General features: G+C 35.1%; 1 protein-coding gene across 3 annotated transcripts in view; it reads left to right on the forward strand.

The window, feature by feature from the left end:
- The first annotated feature begins 2,908 nt into the window (after positions 1–2,908).
- Positions 2,909–23,678, forward strand: part of ghrhrb (growth hormone releasing hormone receptor b) — a 21,674-nt gene continuing 904 nt past the window's right edge. The window contains exons 1-14 of one of the 3 annotated variants that reach the window (XM_043242090.1): positions 2,909–3,125; positions 3,190–3,259; positions 7,953–8,061; positions 13,693–13,800; positions 17,087–17,187; positions 18,988–19,085; positions 19,195–19,327; positions 19,907–20,060; positions 20,809–20,869; positions 20,957–21,026; positions 21,339–21,430; positions 21,730–21,859; positions 22,129–22,170; positions 22,491–23,678. The exon at positions 22,491–23,678 is cut by the window's right edge and continues 904 nt beyond it. In XM_043242090.1, the coding sequence (XP_043098025.1) occupies positions 7,995–8,061; positions 13,693–13,800; positions 17,087–17,187; positions 18,988–19,085; positions 19,195–19,327; positions 19,907–20,060; positions 20,809–20,869; positions 20,957–21,026; positions 21,339–21,430; positions 21,730–21,859; positions 22,129–22,170; positions 22,491–22,673 (1,239 nt within the window). In that variant the 5' untranslated portion in view covers positions 2,909–3,125; positions 3,190–3,259; positions 7,953–7,994 and the 3' untranslated portion in view covers positions 22,674–23,678. Of the gene's footprint in view, positions 3,260–7,952; positions 8,062–13,692; positions 13,801–17,086; positions 17,188–18,987; positions 19,086–19,194; positions 19,328–19,906; positions 20,061–20,808; positions 20,870–20,956; positions 21,027–21,338; positions 21,431–21,729; positions 21,860–22,128; positions 22,171–22,490 lie in introns of all 3 variants that reach the window. The other 2 variants (XM_043242089.1, XM_043242091.1) reach the window with 2 other exon arrangements.

Consider the following 23,678-nt stretch of genomic DNA (forward strand, 5'->3'; position numbering starts at 1 on the left):
ACAGAGTTCTTGAGATAGCTTCCTATCTGCAATTAATTTAATTATCATCTCTGAGATGTTTGTCATCTTTTACGGGAAACAACATCTTTACTCTGTCCGTCATTTCTCTTCTGCGTCCCTTATATAATTTATACAAGTGTGAAGCAAACTGTTGTAAAATTACAGTTCAGATTTTAAATGAGCCACTATTAGGTTACACTAGAAATAATAATTGCACTATCCCTTTAGCATGCAGTCGTGCAGCCATGGTTTGGCCCATTTGTAATCTGGATAATGAAGATTTCACAGTTAAAGGAAATTGCAATCAATTCTAGTATAAATAAAAGCATTAACTGCAGTTTCAAAATGCTTAAAGAGCACTGGCAATGTGTGCACACATCTATAATTCATTCAAGAGTTATTCATCGATATTGACGAGTGGATATTTTGTAAATACAGACTGATAAGAAACCCAGCAACACAACTGTAGCTGTATAACTGGGGTTTGCTAAAACCACAGTTCTGTCTTGGCAAGACTGAGTTGAAGGTGATAGTCGTTCATCCAGCAAGAAATGTTTCTCAAGATGCATCATCAGAATGGAATAAGAGGTAAAGTTGAGTGTCATCAGCAGAGATGTGATATAAAAAGATATGTTTCTGAATGACTGAGCCTAGTAATGTCATGCAAAAGAGAAGAAAGTGGTCCAAAAACTAAGCTCTGAGGCACCCCGGTAACTAGATTCTGTGACACCTCACCCCTCCAAGAAACCTTGAAGGACGTATTTGAGAGGTATGACTCAAACCACTGGAGTGCAGTTCCTGAGATACCCTTCGCCAAAATGGCTGAAAGGAGGATCTGGTGGTTAACTGTATCAAAATCAGTCAGTCTTAGCGCTCCAACATGGGATGGGATGGATCAAAATGGCATTGGATCAGTCAGACAAGTAGTACAATTAAAAAGACTTCTGCCTTAGAGAGTGGAGAGAGGTACGTGAGAGTAAGATGTTTGTGGTGTGTGGAACTGTGCACTGATGATTGTATTTTTATTAAAGAATTTTGTGACAAAGTTGTCAGCTGTTGATGAAGGAGGACAAAAGGAGAGAGAAAAATGTTTTAAAGAGCATACAGTCAAGAGAATGGCTAATTTTGTTGTGGTAATATGCATTTTTTTGCTGAAGTGCACTGTCAGCCTCTAATAATTGCAATGTATAAAAACTAATTCTGTATGCCAAAAAACATATTTCTTTATTCCTTTACATTTTTTATAAATGTCAGTATTTTTGAAATGTGTTATTATGGAATCTTATGTTTTCCTATTCTTCTGACAGAGATGTTTTTGTTGTTTGCTATATGGAGGAAAAAAATGAGTGAGAGAGAAATTGAGTAGTAGAATATTGCTCGATGTTTTCTATTTAAAAGTCAGAAAAATTTTATCTGGCCATTAGTCAGAACTGGGTATTTATCAAGCAGCACAACTGGTGTCTTATTGGTCAGTATGTTTAAATCAGGTTTCTTATGAGGACAGCTGTCATGGAAATCAATGTTTATGACAAACTGTCCTTAAAACTAATTCTCTTATTTTTTTCCCTCAGCATGACAAGGCAGCTGGAAGCAATGGGGGTCGACTGTCCAGCTAAGAAAATATTATCTGTATAAAAACAGCAAATACACATGCAAACTGATGCCCAATCGTGACCGTGATCTTCCTTGTGATAGGTCCTTTTGTTGATTAAATATGCAAAATGACCATTCAAAAAAGACAATCACAGTTCAGACAATGAGGCTAAATGAGGGCAAAGAAAAGACCTAATAACTGAAAAGAAAGATAATTTAGGTAATGAGGGAAAGACAATAGGGGCCATCATTAAGAATACAATTCTGAGAGGCATGCATAATTTATCACAATATAATATTAGATAATTAACTGACCAATTACGGAGATGAGGTGAAAGTCCTTTTCATCTTTCTTGTTCATTCTTACAAAACAAAAAGCTCTAACTCCAGCTTATGAGTTTATGCTATTATGTGGTCACTCTTGTTCATGAATTTGAACTTAATCCAGACCCTGCGGTGCATCAGCTTGACTGCACGAAAAAACCTTCGATCTTTTGCCCTGGGAATATCAGTGGGCAGTTTTCAGAGGAATTCAACGGTTATACAAAAAGGCAGCATATTTACTTATAAAAAAAACAACTTTGTCCTACAGCGTGGTACATCTGTGATGACTGCTTTCTTCGCTGCTGTTGGAAGTCCATACTTTTTTCTAACACTATTGTTTTTCAAAACATCTTGTGGCCTTCCCTCAAACATTGTGCGTTTTATACACAGATACAATCAAGCAACATATAGTTAAGATGCTTTATATAAATCTCACAATAAGCACAACATATAATACCATATCAGATATGCATTTCGATCATAAAAATTAAATACTGTCTAACATTTATCTATGTATTACAATCTACACAAATGGGGACATCTCTGGAATAATTTGGTATTGTAACGTAAATATGGATTGTAACAATGCAGTTTATTCTAGGAGTCAAAGGAGTCATTTTACAAAGTGTGTTATGGCCCAACATTAACATAACATTACTTCACATATTATATTAAAGTCCACAAAGCAAATTGTTAACGTTTAGGCTTATGTCTGTGATGTAGCATGTTTAATTAGCATCGCTAGCCTAAATGGTAAGTGGGTAGGAGCTGGAAAATCGCAAGTAAATTGCAAAGTTAAATATATTTAACGATATAGACAATAACATCTTAGTCAATTTAATTGTATTTCAGAAGTTGACGAATTTCCGTAACTGCATCATTCTCTCGCAAACAATCTGACTGGAAATCCTAGTTCATCTAATGAGTGTAGTCACCGGCATCTCGTGAGTAAAGGGGAGGCGCACAGCTCCTTGGTTTGTCCACGCGCGCCACTCTTCTGCCCAGTGTGTGCTGGGATCTCACCACGACTGGTCGTTCACCGTCTGTTACGAGGAAGAGTCACGTGATTTAATTACAAATATTACGAGCTCCGTAAGACATTATGTAGGACTGAGTATTTGTGCCTAATGACAGCGAACAGTGTGGTTGGAGACATCGAGACTTCTGGAAAGCACACAGAGATCTAACAGAAGCTCCCGCGTTATTTGGTTAGACACTAACAAACTTCATTCTTCCCCATTATACCGGAGTCTTAATTATGTTTATCTTCAGAACTTGGTCAACTGTAAGACTGGTCGCCGTTTTACTGAGTTTGGGGATTTACCAGAGCAACTGGAAGGCAGTAAGTTATCAATGTGTGATCCTATGCTCTTAACATTTATACAAAATGTTGTAATATTTTATTGATGCACTATATATAGCAAATAATTGTGTGCCGTTCCATGATTTTGATTTTAAAGGAAAGTCTGTGAAAATTGATTATAATGATTGGAACCAGTGGTTTCTGCCGCGGGCTGTGGCTAGGTGTGTGTGTGTGTCTATATATATATATATATATATATATATATATATATATATATATATATATATATATATATATATATATATATATATATATATATGTATATATATATGTGTATATGTTTATTTTATTTTTATTAAACTCATTGTAGGTTAAAATACACATTCATGTATAGGTTGTAATGTTAGTGTAATTTGACCACATTGTCAAATGTTCTATTTACATTTTATGTAAAAAGATTAACTTGCATAAGTACAAATATCTAAATATGAAATCATACCAATATTTAATCATAGTTATGCTTAAACATTTAACAAATATTTTTTTAGTTATCGCGTGACAAACCGTAGTTGACTTCCCTCAGGTATTTCATGGCAAATATTAACATTTGCTTCCATAATCGGGTGAGATATTTTTTTTTAATATTAATTTTAGAAAGATTTGCACTGCGCCGCTGTTGTAGACAAATTATTAGGCATGCTGTTTGAATGACACGTCATGCAAGTTACGTGTTTTATAATGACCCTGGCATCAAAGTATATTAACGTTTTCCTCCAGATTCAGGTGAGGCTGACTTGAAAGAGATTTACATATCTATGTAAAAAGGCAGCGCGCTGCAGCACTGACTCTATTCTGAGTGGCGTGTTGTAGAAGTTTTAAGTGTTCGTAATGTCCTTGAGAGAGAATAAATCTAAATGTACATATAACTAGATACATTTGTTTTTAAAGGCATCCCACTGAGCTAACGATGTAGGTGAAGTGTGATCCATGCCGTTTGATTGCCACTGTATTCTCTGAGAAACGGTGCGGTGCTATATTTAATATGCTAATGTGTCACAGATGTCCATTTGATTAGCAGTACTGACCTGGCCTCCTTTTAATGATGTTTTGATGACCGTTTCCAGTACAGGAACACTGTCATGTTTTAACCAGTGACAAAATTAGGCACCTGTCGTGAAAATGAAGCGTTCGGTTATTGTGTCTAACTGGCCTCCAAAACCAACTCTATCCAGGTTCGCCGAACCTTTGTTTTTAAAGAATGCAAAGGTGGATGATCGTTCTAATTGCGTAGGATCGCAGGCTCCACTAGAAGAGCACAAATCAATGTTGTAATTAAATGTAGTTGTTGTTTGGTACTCCCTCTAATGATGTGGCTTTCCTTTCCTGAATGGAGGTTCATTTCCTATAATAATGATTCCATGTGTTCGCGGTCCTCTTCCTTAGGGCCACTGGATGCTATCTGACTAATAACAGGATTCTTATCAGACAGTTATTTTTCTTCTTTATTTGTTCTCTCAACTTTCTGATCAGGTCATCAGTGCAGAGGTTAGAGTGATTCAAGACAACGAGTGTCTATTTACTTATCTGCTCGAGATATTTCTATATATGTAGGAATTTTTACCAGACTGCTGTATTATTTTTGGTCCGATGATGCATAAATACGTTGTAGTGTAAATTTGTGGGAAGACATGGAAGCAGCCTTGGACACCCTGTATCAGCAGATGTGCTGTAATTGGTTTTGCTGTGATAGGAGACTTGACCTTTTGGGGACCTTTAATGCCACATGGGAGCAGTCAAATCCTGTGGATAGTGTAATTGAAACCAATTGCTTTATTGCCCAGGTGTGTCACCGGTGCTGTTAACTGTTTTTTTCTGTGCTTCTTTGTCAGCCACCCTGGGGATTGTGATTGCGGATCCATTGAGGTCTATTCTTGTCACTATTTCTTTCACAGTTTTGTATGGAAAGTATTCAACTTTATTTTACAAGGTGAACCTCGGCCTTGTCCTGAGAAATGCCAGGGAAGTTTTTTTGTATCTGGTTAGATTAAATGTGTCAATTACATGCAACATAAGCTTAAAAAATATATAATTATGAATTCTGCGGTGTAACATTTTTAAATGACTGCAGCGGTTTGTGTTGCCAAATTTTCCCACACAATTCTCCATCGATCTTTTGAATATTCACACTCTTTATAGATACTCAAACATGAACTCAGTGTGCATCAGATTTTCTCTACAAACAGGTGACAGGTCTGTGGAATGCAAATTAAAACACACACACAATATATATATATATATATATATATATATATATATATACACACACACACACACACACACACATATATATATATATATACATACATTTTTGGTTTATATCTGACAAGTATTTTAGCCTAGCTATTTTTATCCTCTACCAACAAATATGTCACTCTAGTGTTGCATTCGGATCATTTCGGAGTAATCGATTCGTTTACCTCTGGATAAACATTTTTCTGTCGCGGTTTATCATTAGCCAAGAATAAACTTTTAGAGTTTATCATTTACTCAAAAGCAAACTAGTAAAAAGTAAAAAAGTTTACTTGAAGCCCTGTCTTCTGTCTGTTGTCTGCGCAACACAAAACGATCAGTCCATTCTGCAGCAGTCCATACTGCATTTCAAGAATTCACTATTCCAAAGTCACTACTAAAAAAAGGTTACTTTCTGAAGGAACATTCCAATCTCATTCACACTCAAATCCTGATTTGATGTTAATAACCTCAAATTCCATTTGTGGCCAGTTGTGACACATTGACAAGTTTGAATGTACTTTAAGTGTGCTTTCTAATTACATATTTTGCTAGAATGGATTACTTATTTATTTAATTCATATTTTATTAATTTATTATGACGATGAACATTAACTGAAATGTAAATTTTATTTTTAATATATTTTGTACATTGGCTAGAGAATGATAACTTTATATGATGTTTAGCTATAAACAAATTTCGGGAGGAGCGCGCGCTGATAATTAACCCGGCTGGCTTCTCGTTTCCTAATCACGCAATTATCCAACCAGAGCAAGAGAAGCCTACTATAAATTCACACAAGCCTCTTACCTCCATATTTCGTTCATAGCATCCCTCCACCACCCACAATCTCCATTCCTCCTAGTTTTACTATTCCCTCTCGGTTTGGGGGCACTCAGAGATCGGGTCAGAGCCCTTTTCACGGACAAGAGGAAAAAACTCTGGACTCGGTAGTCCGCCGAGTTCCGAGCCCTCTCCCTGACAGCACGCCAAACACGCTTACTTTTACCGTTACTATGATTACTATAATTGTCGGAAATACCGAAGCAGTGGTGCACAAATAGACTTCATAGATATCTGCCCTTTCAAAGTGTCAACACTCTTTAAAAAGTCATAAATAAGATGAGTGTTTTAGACAAAGTATTTAAAATCTGTGATTCAGTTTGCGACGTTCTTTAAGTTTGTTGTACAAATGCACTGCATCTAACCCTGTGAAAACTTCCCCAACTCATCCACATTCCCTCCTCTCTTATCTCACCTGCCAGCAGACAACAGAGGTCACCGAAACCAACAGTGCAACCATCTGTTCTGGTTTTGAATTTGGAGCGAGCACAAGCGCTAACAAGCACTCTCAAGCAAATAGACAAGCAAACATGCGGACTTTTCTAAACACAAACAGCGGTAAACACATTCGCTTGCGTTTTCACTGACTGACATCAGCGCGTGTTCATACAACATCCATTTCTGCCTATTAGCTCAGTGAAGGGAGCATAAACAAGACTTTCACCACTGGATGAATAATAGTCAACAGAGCTGGAACGTTTATCCTTGATTTCCACGCTAACGTCATCCTATTGATTCGATTTACACGTAGAGGATGACTGATATGTCACATGGACCCCTGAAGCGTCCCTCTAGAATAAATACAACGATTCTCTTTTTTCTAGTTTTGTCACCATTCTCAATCTCTGTTTTCTTTTGGAGATACGTAAGTCTGTTTTAGGAACTTGTGAATCTGTTGCTACTGCTCGTTCCACCATAACCTCAGGCTTAATCGGATCATTAGCATTCACCCACCTCTGACTTTCTCTCATTCCTCTCAGGAATAAGTGGGCGGCCATTACAGGTCTTTTTATGCAGCAAAGAGGTGAAACAGAAGCAACTTTTCCTTTTTATGTTGTCGATGAGACAACATCCCACACATTTTGTTATACGTTCATTCTCTCTTTATTTCTCTGTCTATCTGTAATACATTTAATTATAGTAAATGATGGCAAGAGAGGCTCAAATTGGTTCGATGGCTGCTTCAGAGATAATGAGATTTTTCTGACTAATTTTGCTGTGTGGCTGGGGTTTATTGACTGGATGTTTCTAAGTCTCAGTCTGATAAATATTTGGGTCCTTTATATAGATATACAGTGTATTTCAAAATGTGTTCACCCCAAGAAACAACTATTTTGTACCCTTTTGTCTCTCGAAAATGTGATGTTTCAGAACATTTGTAAAAGACAAATGGAGTTAGATGAATGATAGTAATAATTTAAATGTTAGAATTTTTACGGCATCTTAATGGCAAGTGAATCAATTTGTGAAACTACTCTTTAACCAGCTTTCTCTGATGGGCTCAGCATGCTTATGCAGTTTTCTTAATTCGTGCAGCAGTTTATGCATTCATTTGCCTCACACAATTTTTATTGATTTATTTTTTTTAATCATCATCAGGTGGAAACGATTCATCCAGAATGCGCTGTTGTGGCTGAGCATATGAAGGCCCGAGAGCAATGCATTCACACTCAAAGACAAGAGGCCCGCAACAGCAGCAGTATCACTGGTGAGCTCACCCATCTGAACTATTATAGTCCTAATTACTTTACATCTCTTTTTATGTCCTTAATGTCTGCAAATTTGCTGATTGGTAACATGTTTTTGAGAGATTCGTGATGAGCATGGTTCTCAGACTGAGAGTGTTTCTGATTGACTGGTGAGCTGAAAACTAGGTTTACAATTTTAGGCATTGCACTTTTTCTATATAGGCCAGGTCAGGCAAGGTAAATAAAGGACGCAATCATGTGTAGAGATTAAAGGCAGTTATTCAAACAGAAGCTGTTTAGTTCTGGCTACTGATGAAGGGTGAGGATCAACTACTTACAACTTCTTGCATTGTGCTTTCATTGTCAGTGATCAAAGGATAATGAATCATATTTTAGGCACGATTCTGTTTTAAGATGCATTAAACGTAACAGATTTTACTGCTTTTCAGGGATATCGAATTTTTTCTCTTTTCATAACAGCTTAGTTGACTTGGATAAACATACATTTATGTAGTCCTTAAAAAACTGTATGTGTGTATGCAGTGTGTGTGTGTGTGTATTTATATATATATATATATATATATATATATATATATATATATATATATATATATATATATATATATATATATATATATATATATATATATATATATATATATATATATATAGCCTAAAATACTTGTCAGATATAAACCAAAAAAATTATATATATATATATATATATATATATATATATATATATATATATATATATATATATATATATGTGTGTATATATATATATATATATATATATATATGTATGTATATGTGTGTGTGTGTGTGTGTGTGTGTGTGTATGTTATACATTACAAATGATAATGTATGTTATTATATATTATATATGTTAGTCAATATAATACAATAACATAAAAAGTTAGACAATCAACAGCAGTACCTTTTATACAGGATCTTTGTATAAAAATACACTTGTAAAAATAAAGGTACTTCACAATTCCATAGAAGAGCGTATTTGTCTAAATGCTTCCACAAAGAACTGTTAATATCTGAAGAACCTTTCTCTTTCACAAAAGGTTCTGTGTGGCAAAAGAAGGTTCTTTAGATGATAAAGAAGTAAGAAAAAGATAACCTGAGGCTTTTTCACCACTTTGTATACGTATGAGTTGTTCAGTACGGACTTCCTTGAAGACTTCTCCGGAGTAGTATGTTGTTTTCCATGAAGTCAGTGGTGATCTCTGTGTACCTTAGTTAGATAATGAAATTATTTCCATAAATAGGATTGGACACCCAAATGCTCTCAACACACATCACAGCAGCAGGAAAGCTAAAGCATATGAATATTCACTGCTGTTTAATGTTCATACTGATTTATTAAATATGCAAACTCGAAACACATTGGACACATCCTCATTTTATATGTAAATGAAACTCTTTCCAGTTTAGCAGCCTTCAAACTCTGGAAAGATTTGAGAATGACCATGCTTATTTCACCAAACCTTTATAGGTCCCCATATTAGCAGCAATTGTAGAATTTCATTATCATTATCATCACTATTGGCATTTTAAGTATATTTAGCAGGATTTAAACTGATACAAGTGATCATGAATTACACTGAAAAAAATCAATGCTCCTGCATAGAGAACGTATTTCCAGTCATTTTCCTGACTACAAACTGTCCATAAAGAGGATCTATCCTTATAATGCAGCAAAATTATATTTCATCGATCATCAATGTGTATCTTGTAGTTTTTCAAGAGACTCTGTTTGGCAATGCAAATGGTGACTCAAGCATACCTCCAAATATATATATATATATAATATATATATATATATATATATATATATATATATATATATATATATATATATATATATATATATATATATATATATATATATATATATATATATATATATATATATATATATATAAAATTTGTCATGCCCACATGCCCACTGCTTTTTTTATATTTTATATTTATATATATAACTGAGCACAAAATCAGCATATTACAATCATGTTTGAAAGATTACGTGAAACTAAAGACTGGAGCAACTAAAGACCATCACAGGAAAAAAATTGATTTCAAAATATATTACAATTCAAAAACAGGTATTTTACATTATAAAGTGTATTTCCTGTTGACTTTCTTTCAACATTATTGTGTGTTCTAATTAAATGGTTTACATGCAATTATTTTTAAAATGTTAATTCTCATTATATATTTTGACAAAGTCTGTGTACCGAATACCCAATTTGTCTTTCTCTTAAAAATTAAAAATTGAAATATTGTATATTATACTTTACCTGTACCTGTCAAACTGCGCACTTTCACGTGATGCTGTTAGCCAGTTAGCATTGTCGTGACATAATTTACTTCAGCTTTATAATAAATTGTCTCGAAGCAAGCTGGCTGGAGAACCAATCAAGGATTAAGATAAATGAGAGTTTTTCCAGGTATCAGGCCCCTCTGGGCTGATATTCCAGTATAGGTGTCTCATTTCAATCTTCGTAGAGCGTTGGTGAGAGTGGTTTACTGAGAGCTTTTCAGTCAGTACCAGAATCAGTGCAGGTGTAAGTGCTGCCCTTGACTTCTTAATTGAAACCCACATTTCTTTGCTTGTAGCTCCACATAGACTTTAATTAACGCTGATCTTATGAAGGGGAGGAGGGCAGGCGCCATGTCCCTCTTTTGATGTATTACAGAGCGGCCTTGGCTTGACACTAAGTTAGAGATGAAAGAGGCAGGGCAGGACTCTGTGGCCACTTCTTAATGGTCGGCCAATCGGGTGGACATTCAGTACAGCATGTTCTATCTACATGAAATTAATGTCTGTGGATAATAATAGAATGTTTTAAAAATAATGAGAAAATTATAACACGGAAATGTCGAGAAACTGATTGAGAGAGAACCCATTCTGGGAGAAAAAAATAGGAAAGATCAGTTCATGTGACTGTAATATCTGTGATAATTAGATATCACGTGTCCTCTATTGTGTGGGCCTTTCTGGCCCTCGACAAATTAAACAATAAAAAAATAAGCAATGACCTCAGTTCAGCTATTTAGAACATGAGCTTCAGCCCCTCTATGAATTTACATCCAGAAACTCCTGGAAAAAAAGAAATAGAAAAGACAGAACAGATTTACATCTTGCCTTGCACGCCACATTACACACAATCTCTTTGCCTTTTCCTCCTTTTTCTATCATCACTGGGAGAGGCTTGTCTGGTGAAAATAAAATGGGCATTTCATATGTTATCAAAAGCCAAAAATCATTAGCTTCTGTGCTAGTGATGGGTTTAGTGATCTGCTTTTATATGCGTGTACCTCCATCATCTTTATTTAAATAAAAAGATGAATTATAAGCATGTGAAGGCCTTGTTCTTTGGTAATATAATTCTGTCAAGCTCTTGAAAGCAATTAGGAATTTTTTATACTAATCTCAAAATGATCATAACAATAAAAGTGTAACTGTGATCCTCTCTCCAACTGACGTCAAACCGGCAGACTAGAATTGTAATATATTTTATGTAAAAAATAAAATGTTGACCCATGAAAGCTAATAATGAGCTTTGGGGTGTTGATTAACTCCATCTGCGTTTAATAATCATTCTCACTCCGTAATTGTTTTTTTTTTCAGCTTTTTGTTCAGAATGTTTATTTATTTAGAATACGATTTTCTTTTTTACAAGCAGATATTCTTATCTGTCTTTTGATGTTTTGTATGTTTAGATATTCATATAACAAAATCTATAAACATCAATTTCTAAAAAGGTCCATTAGTATACTTAAAGTATAACGTAAAGTTCACGTAAATAAAACTATAAATAAAACTCTACTTGCGTTATAAAGCTAGTAAACTTGCAGTTTACTGAAACTATACTTGAAATCATACTAAAATGCTAAGTCATTAATTAGTAAACTATCAGTATTCCTGTAAGTGCACTTTTAAGTTGTAAACTAGTTGTGTACTCAAAGTTTACTACTGTTATACTTAAAGTATATCTAAAAGTATACTTGTATATACTAGAAAGTCGGCCAATTTAGTCCTAAGGAGTATTGAAATAGTATACTAGCCCACTGATATTTGTACATACTTAAAATATACTTTACCTAAGTATGCTTAATAAAATAAACTTGCAATGTACTATTTTTTGGTAAGGGATGAGAGTCAAGGGAAGAAAACATATATCAGGATGAACAATATAATTTTAGCATAATGCATTAGGAGTCTGTGTCAATGCAGTGAATGAATACACAGAGCTATAATCATATTTCAGTGAAATGTACTACTGAGAGCTGAATGCCTGTATCAGTCACTGAGTTCTGAGCCTTCAGCAGGTTCAGTGTGTTAGGTTGAATTATGTGTCAGATTATTTTGATTTGCTGTTCTGCTACACGGTTAAGATTGATCCGTTCCATTAATGCCGTTAAATGTATGCAGCCTGTACCTGTTAGAGCTTCAGATATAGATACCTTCTACAACAGCAGAATCCAATCTAAATTAAAAAGGTGCTTTTCAGAAAAAGATCTTCAAACACTTAATCATTTTACAACTGTGCTCAAAGTAACATGCTCATATTTCGTGAATCGTATTTGATAAAACTTAGCTTGTCCTGTCCTGCCACTTGACAACACAGGCAGTCAGATGGCATAGCCATAAAAAATAAATGCATAGCTTTTTTTTTTTCAGTAGTGCTTTGATAATGCTTACATTAATGAGGTAGCATCAGGCCTTCAAAGTCTTTCTTGTTTCTGTGGGGACCTGCAGAGGCTTCCATAAATGTCTGTGCATTCCAGAGAGTTTCTCACTTGTTCTCATATACTATTCCAGCTCTTTCTGTGATGTGCGGTCTTATCTCTCTCACTGTTTCTCCATTACTGCAAAGGCTGGTGTTAATTTCAGGCTTTGTTGTGGTTGTATGTGATCAATCAATAAATCACTTATTATGTGCATAAAGTGACAATATGGCGAAGAGAGATAAGAAGCTGAGTAAAACTATAAAAGATGAAATTATATTAAGCAATTATTTAAAGAGATTTTGAACTTTTTTTTAGTATTGTTCTCTGAGGTCCATTTATAGATTTTGTATGTTTTTAAGCCAATACATTTAGGAAAAATGTATATAATTTATTTTTGTCTCAGTTTTGGTTTAATAGATTTAATTATATTTCATTTAAATGTATTATTATTATTATTTATTTTTGTGGAAACGATTCTCGGTTACAATTTTAGTTAACAATAACAGCACTAGTGCACAAGTATATAATATACTGAGAATATAGATCTGCAAGCAGTGGAAATAAAATCCGTTGCTTAGATGTGGCAGTCATGTTTGTGTAGTCATGACCAAATATGATCCCTGTGGCTCTCATTATGCTCAGAATCTTCTTCATTCATCCAGATTCGGTTTCCACAGTTCTCTTATATTCCTCAGACAGATGCTCACCCGTGAAGAGTGGAGATGCCTAGCTTATCGAAACCTTTTTATCAATTCTGTGTGCGAGTCTATACACTTAGTAAGGCTCTCCACCACTCTCCCATTTGTCCATCATCTGCTTTTCATCTGCTCCTGTCAGTCATCTATCTATCTGTCTATCTATCTATTTATCTATCTATTATTATTTGTTTTTTTGTATGTCAGGATGTCGTACAGAGTGGGATGATTTTTGGTGCTGGTACAAGGCAGAGGTCGGACACGTGGCCAACGTCTCCTGTTACGAAGTGTCTCAGTTCTTTGCGATCAATCATGGTAAGTTACTTTTATCCCATATAGCTTTTTCTAATATGCAGTTTATTGTTATTACGGTTGTTATCAAATTGCAATGAGACACATTTTAAAGAACAAAGCTCGTTTTAAGACTGAATCTATCAGCTGAATGAAATGATTTGGATGAGATATTGGATTCTCACAGTGGTGGTCCAGGAACTTTTTGTCTGTGTATTATGAGTAACCTAAGAAGCTGTTTTTCCAAACTTGAGCTATAAGTTTTATTCATGATGGATTTTAAGGAAATTGGTAGCAATTACACGTCCTAATATGTCACAAGATTACACAAGACACAAGAAGTTAAGCAGTCTTAAATATTCCATTGAGTTTATTTAGCTTTTTTTTTACAGTGATATTAGATTAGAACATTTTACCTCATGTTTGGAGAAAATATTGTAGGTATGGTACACTGAAAAAATGGGAAAACACAAATGATCTGATTTACTCAAATTGCATCATTCGTGATTTACAAATTTGTGTTTTTAAAATGTATCTGCTTCCGATGAATATGATTCATATGTACAGTCAAAAATTTGGCTGTAACAAATCAAATTAATTTTTTTCAGTGCACCGTAGGAAATAGGAGATACGCAAGTTACGCACATTGGCATTGAAAAACATTTAAAAATCATGAACCCAGCATATCTGCTTCAGGGCTTTTGAGAAATCAATACAAAGGTTGTGGAGGCTAAGAAAAATCAACACATTCATGACACAACTGCTATCTGCATCATGCTGTTCTTCCATCCCCCCACACACCTCTATGAATACGTAAGTACACAATGGACCTGCAGATATCTACATCGCTTCGTTCCAAATCTTGCTGAAAATGTGCCAAGGAAATAATAAAAATATTAAAAATCAAAGCAGGTTAAAGCAGGCATTATAGCAGTGGCTGTTAGCGCTGGTTGTTCCATCTCTTCGGTCCCTTTAGGCCAATGCCTGACTTCTCCAGCACGGAAAGCATCAGCGGTCAAATCCTCACTATTCTGTCTTCCCTCACTGTGGCTTCAGGGAAACAGACTTACGGTACATGATGAACTCCGCTTTATGGTAATGCTAGAAACAGCGGGTGGAAAGAACTCCCATTGGCAAGCTAGCACTGAACCACCCACTTAGCAGGCCTTCAGAATGGCCAAGATAAGTGTAGGTGAGGAGACAGAAGGTTATAGGTTAGCTGTGATATCAAGCCTTACAGTGTTAACTAAGGCATAGTCCAAATGAAGTGTGCTATGCAAATACATTTAAAAGTATGAGCTTATTTTGAGGCCAGTTTTTCTATCGTTTCCCATTCCCTTTTTTCATTTTGTTGCTGAACATTTTTAAGAGTGATTAGAGTTTTTTTTAGGAGTTTATTTCATGAAAATGATAATTTAGGATTTTTAGAAGCATAATGTAATGTAGCTGGCAGGAAGAGCCAACAAACATGCATATGAACTAAATTCTAGATGAAAAAGAAATAAATAAATAACAATAACACGGCACAGCTTAATATATTTTAATACATGACTAAGAAATGTGGCTTAAATATAAGGCTATGGAGTAATCACATGACATACACAACAAATGTCAAAACATGAAACGTGACTGAAACTGAAGTAAAAGACGAGTAGAACTTGAACTGAAAACATAAAACATGAACAAAAACCTAAATGGACGTGACGCATAGTGTACTGCATATTCTTCTCTTTTGAGCTTCCATGTAGTCTCCCTACATTTTGAAAAGAAACAAATGCAATCTAGAGCTATCTTATCTATAAATTATATATACATTGTACTTTACAGATAAAGTACAATGCATTTCAAAGGTTAGAGTGGGTTATTTATTTATTTAAAAAATAAAAATAGATATGCTTGGGTTTGATTAAGGTACATTAAGGTACATAATTTTGAAAAAAATGTGTTTGCAGTAAAATCATGTATGCTAACATATTCTGTTAGTAATCACCTCATTGGGCTGACCCTTTGAGCCTTTGCTTTATCTTACTTTATCTCTTTGCAACAGGACACTGCATGTACAAAATATATTAATCACAGACTGGGCATTTCTACAATTTAAACACTGACATAATACACACGTGGACTCAATAGAATCAGATTTATCTGTGTGTCTCTTAGTGTCAGATGTCCTCACATCAAGTGTTTTAATAGAACACTTAGAATTTAATCAAAAGTCCGGAATATCAAACTTCTAATGCTGGTTTATTTTGCAATCAGAGAGAGAACAATGGATCCTTGGTACTTCTTAATGCTCAAATGGACCCTTTCCTCTCGAAAATGCTGAAAAACAATAATGGAGGACATTCATCTCGATCCACTCTCTCGGCTTGCAGTGTACTAGGGTCCGAGTTGCATTAGAACCCAGAGGCTGTTATGTTCAAGGGTTGCAAGAGAAAGGTCTTTCATTTACTGCTTGCATTGAACTATTGGACCTGTATTGTTTTTGTGTACAACCAAATTCTAGTGCTCTCAAACCAATCCAGTTTAAGAGGTTGGGTCATAGAGGGCTGATGATCAGGGCTGACGTTCAGGCAAACCAACAGCACAACTTTCAATGTCATGTTGCCTTTCTAAGAACAACATATAAGGAAATATACAGTAACATCTTGCTTTGTTTGAAAGGATGCTTCACGGTAGTTTGTGTATATTTCTGAAGGTGAATAAAGAATCAGCTATATTCTAAATGAATCAACTGATTGAATTCATTGGGTTATTGACTTTAAAAACAGGAATTTGTTACATTGCTGAATTAATTAATGAATTAAAAAAAATCCATCTTGTTTTTAATCCTCTATAGCTTCTAAAGCACATTTCAGATTCCTCAGGGAAACAATTTCAGACTCCTATACATTATAACCACAGACTGGAGCATATCTCATTAAACTGGGATATGCAGGACATACAGTATGCTGAAGACATAGTTGTTGTTTTTTTATCCATCTGAGCTCTCTATCCACATACTGTACTGTCAAATGTTAATGAGAGGAAGAACCTGTTTGTTACAGAGAGAATGTCATCCAGTGATTAAGATTTAAAGTTATTGAGCTTATACAGTAGCTTCATGGAACATTTTACAATGTGGTAGAAAATGTAAAACAAATGAAACATCTGCTTCATTTTTGTGACTAATTAAAGGGAAAAGGTGCTAGATGTATCAGTTACAGGCAATATAATGAACAGCTGTTGTTTTACAAGTTTCTCTTTACCAAATGATGTTTTAAAATGCAACCTGTACAGCCTTGCATGCTGACCATTTATTTTAATGCAGGTTTCATAATTAGGAATTGCACCAAGAGTGGCTGGACAAAAATCTACCCATCCTATGAGAATGCTTGTGAGATCGTGGAGGACATGGAATCAGAAACCGAGGTGAAAACTTTACATGTAATATTGCACATATCCTCAGGGAATCATATAGCAGTTACTGTATATGCCAGGTTCTGACATGAAACTAATGGTATTCACAGTGTTACACTATACTTGGCTCCTTTACATTTAAAAGACAGGTTAGCATTAACTAGAGCAGTTTGAGTGTTCCTCTCAAACCCTCCTCCTTCCCCAGCTCCACCTGTATAGATCTGCACCAGGTTATTATATATGCTACTTTTACAAAAGCAGGACTGTATAGCTTAAATACTCACAGCCTCGTATCGGTGTATAATGTATTGGCAGTAGAAAGTTCTTGTGCCTGGTTGGCAGGAGTAGTAACACTGAACTACATCACCCCTAAGCAACAGCAATTCAGCAGAAGCAGTCTTGACCAGCTCACTTTACCTCAGAGCTGCTGTCCTGTGTTTATTTGCATAAAGTTGAGCATTTCTCAACTTTTTAAACACTGTCCAGAGGGACTTTGCACTGTTGCATTCTTTGCTCCAGTGTCAGGCCAACAATCTGCCACAAAAGCTTACAGTCGAGCTCAGTTGTTAATCTATTTGGCACTTCATTCATTTTCTTTGAAAACATCTTTTTTAACGTTTTTGTTCTCTGGGTTAAGTTCACTTTGCGTTTGTTGATTGAGGAAATTGTATTCATATCGCAGTACCAATAAAAAATAGATTACCCACTTCACAGTAAAAAACCTTTCCTCTGGCTGGCAGTTGCCTTTTATCTCTCTTTTTTTTCCTTTTTTTCTGTTTTTCAGCCATATGGTAATGAGAGCAGGGACAATACTTTGAATGAAAAATGAGAGATGATATGATAATGTACACACACACAAACAAGCAGTCCAAGGTTAATAAATGTGCGTGTTTCTAATGTGAACAAGCCCATTACTAGGTGTTAAATCAGTCATACAAGAACATAATACTCTCTCCTGAGTGTTGCATTTAATCTCTACCACTTAAACTCTATTTTCATAACGACTTTCACCTGTGTCTGTATCAGGGGATTTAGCAATGTTGTTATACATGTACCTGAAATATAGTTAATTGCTGTAATCCCAAAATAAGATGACCTGCTTTTAATATCATCTATGTCCAAAATCTGCATTCATAGGGATCTCTCAGTCTACTGTTTGCATTTCATTCTTTCAAATAAGAGGCATTTTTTACATTGTGCGCAGTCATTCCCTGCCAAATATATTTATATGTTTTTTTCTTGTAGAAATAATTAAAAATAATAAAAATACATGTAAAATTAGTATACATTTTATAAAAAAAATTATTTACTTTGATAAATTTACTCATTTACTGCACTTGAGGTTGCGGCACAAATAACAAACAACGGAATGAAGAAATGTTATTTCATCACCTAAAAGCTGTTTATCCATGATTTTTTTGGAGCGGTGAGACTATTCTTGTCTCCATACAGCCTCATACTCTCATTCATGATTCATGAACCTGTAGGTTTAGAATAATTAAGATTAAGAACCAAAAAATCCAGCAAGCTTGTGGAGTTTTTTTGTTTTTTTTTAATAATGTAATATACGGACTTCGTGTTTTAGTTTTTTAATGTTAAATTATTGCATCAAGTCACCTTTGTACAACAACAAGATTTGTGTGAATTGTTTGCAAAAACAATTTGTTACATTCAGTTCAGTAGGAAGTTTACTTTAAGAATAGCTTTCTGAACAGTCTACACAGAACTGTGTGCTTTTCTGTAAAGAATAAACCTGAAATGAAAAGACTTCCAATTTCACCATAAAATCTCTTTTTTTCCCCTATGTTCTAGACTTCATATTATTCCACATTCAAGCAGGTGTACACTGCAGGTTACGCTACCTCTCTGATTTCCCTCATCTCTGCCATCTTTGTGTTTACAGCCTTCAGGTACAATGAGAATCCTCACAAAGCTCATGCGACCAAACATTTTGGTGATAACAGGTTTGCGACAATTTGTTGAACAATTTGACATTCTATTTTACTCTGCCCAAAACAGGAAGTTCCACTGCACAAGAAACTACATTCACATCAATCTTTTTGCCTCCTTCATCCTCCGAGCCAGCGCGATCTTCATCAAAGATGCAGTTCTCTTTGCAGATGAGAATCTGGACCACTGCTTCATGTCAACAGTGAGGCTCACCAGCTGTCACAGGCTCATGCAGAACTTGTTTTTTATAGATCTCATTCAGTGAGCTAATGTTCATGTTCCCAATTAGCCTTGTGTTCAGTAAACATATTAGGTCACAATGTAGCATCTGTCTGAAACGGTAAAGAAATTGCGGAGCTTTATGCCGGTTTCTATCAGTGTAGTGACACTAGCTTCACATTTTCTGCATTCGCTTTTCCGCCCCTCTCTGTATCAGTCGAGTCATCAGTGCCTTAAAGGCACACTTTTCAAGATCTGCCTCCGCTAGAACTCACAAACACCTTCTTTGAAGTACAAAAAATGTTCTTACATAGCTAACTCTCTTCTTCCCACTTCTCTGTGATGGTATTTGTGCTGATTTTTTATCGGCAGTACCTAATTTATCCACCCTAAAATTATACTGTTAAAACATCATACTTTCTTTAAAATTTGCTTCACGCTGTGCCAATTTTCACTCAGAAAATATGTGTACTTTTATGTCTTCCTTTGTCCTCTAAGAACATACAGTACGTGACAGAATAATCCTAGCACTAATGCTGAATTCTGAATGTTTCCTCTTCAGACATCTTGCAAGGCGGCAGTAGCTTTCTTTCAGTTCAGTATCCTGGCTAACTACTTCTGGCTGTTGGTGGAGGGAATGTATCTACAGACTCTTCTAGCTCTAACTTTTGTCTCACAAAATAAGTATTTCTGGTGGTACATACTTATTGGCTGGGGTAAGCATGGGCACCACAGAAGATACTTATATAATAAACAATATGATGAAATGTTACTAATTTACACTAAAGTTAAAAGTTTTTAGCATGTTTAGCAGTAATATTGCCATAAAAAATAATTTTTTGGATTTCTGAAGGACAATCTGACACTGTAGACTGAAATAATGGCGTTAAGTAAAGTGTATTGTAGTGTGATAGTGTGGCCTTATTCTGTATTATGTTCCATTGGTGACACCTGTAGGCACGAGATGGAAAATAGCTTTCAATAGATCCCAGAATTACCCTAGTGAAAAATAAATACATACATAAATACATCAAATACATAGTATACATATGTATGTGCTTAACAAAAATACAATAGAATTGTAGAAATGAAGTCTAAATTGGGACTGTTTATGTACCTAAATATGAGGAAGTAGTCCAGAAGTCCAACTGAAGTACATTGTGCTAAAGTCAAACTGAAATATCAAGCATATAATGACCGATATTTCATACAACGCTCATCAACAAAGCACATCACATAAAACACATTTTAGGCTTAATATTAAGAAATGTGCAAGTAGTAGTCCAAATAATGTTTAGTAATGATTTTTTATATTGGTATAAAAATGAACTATACATAGCATGAAATAAATGTATGTTAATTATAGATATGATAAATAAAGATATGAAACCTATTCTTGGTATTCTTAGTAACAAACACGCTTTACAATTTGATTCGTTTAGTTCTGCTCTCTGTATCCTGTAGGTATACCCACACTAATACTCACCATCTGGGTTCTAGCCAGGAAATTTTTGGATAACAGGGGGTAAGTCCAGATTGTTCTAGACTCCCTCTTGTTTGCAAAGGTGAAGTTACCGGTCTTCTCCTAAATGATCATAAACTGATTTTGCAGGTGCTGGGATGACACAGATGTTGCTTACTTTTGGTGGATTATCAAAGGACCAATCACAGTCTCCCTCCTGGTAAAGTACAGCTGATTTGACCAAATATATAAGACCACATTTGGAATATAATGGAAAACATTGGTTGCAAAAGAATTGTGGAAATATATGCGGTATTATGAATTTTTCATGTGCAATGGTTGTGAAATGTCAAAAGGACATTTTCTAACATATAAAAGTAAAGTTAAAAAGTTATGCAAGACAGCATAATTCATTTTAATTATATCTTTCTGAATATAACTCATATCCACAGTATGTTGATGTGTAGTGTTTAGTATATGAGCTGTTTCCTTCATCTATTATACAGAGGCACTTTGTTTTTTACATATTTAGATCAATTTCTTCATCTTCATAAATGTGATCCGGATTCTTGTGCAGAAGCTGAAGTCTCCAGGAATGGGTGGCAGTGATACCAGCCACTTCATGTAAGGGATATAAAGCACAATCAAAACAAAGGCAGTGATTATTTTAAAAATCTTTCATTCACAGACTGTTAGTAAATACATGTAGCTCTTTGCATACGCTGCTAAAGTGTTATTTCCATGTCGAAATTATTAAGTTCTTCAGCATGAATACATTTTTACCCCCTTTTTTTAGGCTAATTTAATTTGCAGCCATCACTGTTGCTCATTACTCCCTCATGAAAAAAACAATCCCTCCAAAATGTACTTTCCAGTGTTTGTTATTAATCTGAAGTGCTGCTAAACTTTATATACACTTGTAGGAGACTGGCCAAGTCTACCCTTTTCTTGATCCCTCTGTTTGGCATGCACTACATGGTTTTTGCCTTCCTGCCAGAGAACACAGGAGAAAACGCTCGCCACTTTCTTGAACTTGGCCTGGGCCCCTTTCAGGTACAGGCCGGCATCTATGAAATTCACAGAATACTAATGCTCATATGTACAATATTTTGTGTTATCACATTATATTTATGACCATTTGTGTCATATATATGGCAAATGTGTAAATATACTATATTGAGTAAATGTATAATACATATGTAATGTGTAATAGTGCAATACTATTTCATGTCAACTAATAGGGGCATATTTTGTGCTCACTTGAGCTCTACTGTAATTGATAACGCATCCTTACTGACTGTTTTACTTTCTGTATATCTCAGGGTTTTGTTGTGGCTCTATTATACTGTTTTCTCAATGGAGAGGTAAGCCACGAGTGTTTTCTAATAGGAAATAAATATACCAAGTGTCTAAACTTTTATTTTTTTAATGATGCTACAGTTACAATTAATTAAGACCACGTGATATTGAAAACTGGAGTCATAAGCTTTACCATTAAAGGAATAAAATCTATTAATATAAATAAAAAAATAATAATAGCAATACTGTTTTAACATTACTCTTCGCCTTGGTGAGAATAAGAGACTTCTTTCCAAAACTTTTCAAAATCTGACTGGCTGTGTGTGTGTAAAACGCCAAATACATACTGTTTTCAAAAACGCACCTGCATTTGTTTGTGTTTCAGGTACAAGCAGAATTGAAGAAGAGACTGTGGAAGTGGCAGACACAAAATTATTTAAAATACAGCAAGAGAAGACGAACCCTCTTTACTGAGAGCAGCACAGTCACACAGATCTCAGTTCTCGAGAAGTCCAGCCCAAAAGAGCTGCCCTTAACTGAGTCCCACAACAGCGTGTCATCCATCTGAGATCTGTACAGGTTCTGGTCCTTTAGCGGGCTTCGCTGTCCTCCTTAACCCTGATTAAACTCAACCGCTTCAAACTTGTCAGTAATCCAGAAGACCTTGATTGCCTGGTTTAGGTGCATTTCTTTAAGTTTGGAGTTAAAGTGCTCCTATTATGGGTTGTAAAAGGTTTATATTTAGTTTAACAACAGGCTGACATAAAAATACTTTCATTTTCTTATAATATGCATTTATTTTTACATTATTTGTTCTCTGACTCCCAAACGATTCATTCAGCGATGAATTATTCCAAACCCCTCTGGCGATTCGGTCAGTTTCATTTAAAGCAGTGTTTATGAACTTAATGATTAATTACATAATAATTATTTAGCATTTTCTTTCAGAACCAACTAATAAGTGGGCGGGCAGTATGCTAATGTTTCATTTTGACGTCAACATGGAAGGGCTTCGGACTCGTTTAAAAAAAAAAAAACACTGGTTTCAATGACTCAGAGTCGACTCTTTCTTTTGAGAGACAATACCTTTCTACACGATGCTTTTTCAGATGAAAACAGATGTCCAGTTGTGTTACACACTGCATGAAAGGCCATGTTCATAATAGGAGCACTTTAGAAGACACAAAGGACACTTTGAAGAAAATTCATACATTGTGATAAAGTTATAAACTAGTTGGTAGAATGAATTTTTTTTTCTTCCCTACGCATTACTAAACCAAGCTTTCAATTTGATGCTGATAGGAAATTATTCTCTGTTTATTTAAAACAAAGAAGCACAAATCATGCTGTTTAGTTTTATTTAAATTAGACCATTAAGAGACCAGGCTAAAAGGAAAGTTCGCCCCTTTAACCCACCAAAAAAAGAGCAGCTTGCTTTCTTCAGCAAACAATGATCATGAAACTGATTTGTACTTGTCGCTCAGTAGTATGGTCTGCTTGGCTTGAAAGTTACGATCGCATATAGATGTGCTATAGATGTTGAAAACAGCTAATTGCCTTACAGTTAACAGAG

This window comes from Puntigrus tetrazona, chromosome 6 (assembly GCF_018831695.1).
Source record: "Puntigrus tetrazona isolate hp1 chromosome 6, ASM1883169v1, whole genome shotgun sequence".
NCBI lineage: Eukaryota > Metazoa > Chordata > Actinopteri > Cypriniformes > Cyprinidae > Puntigrus > Puntigrus tetrazona.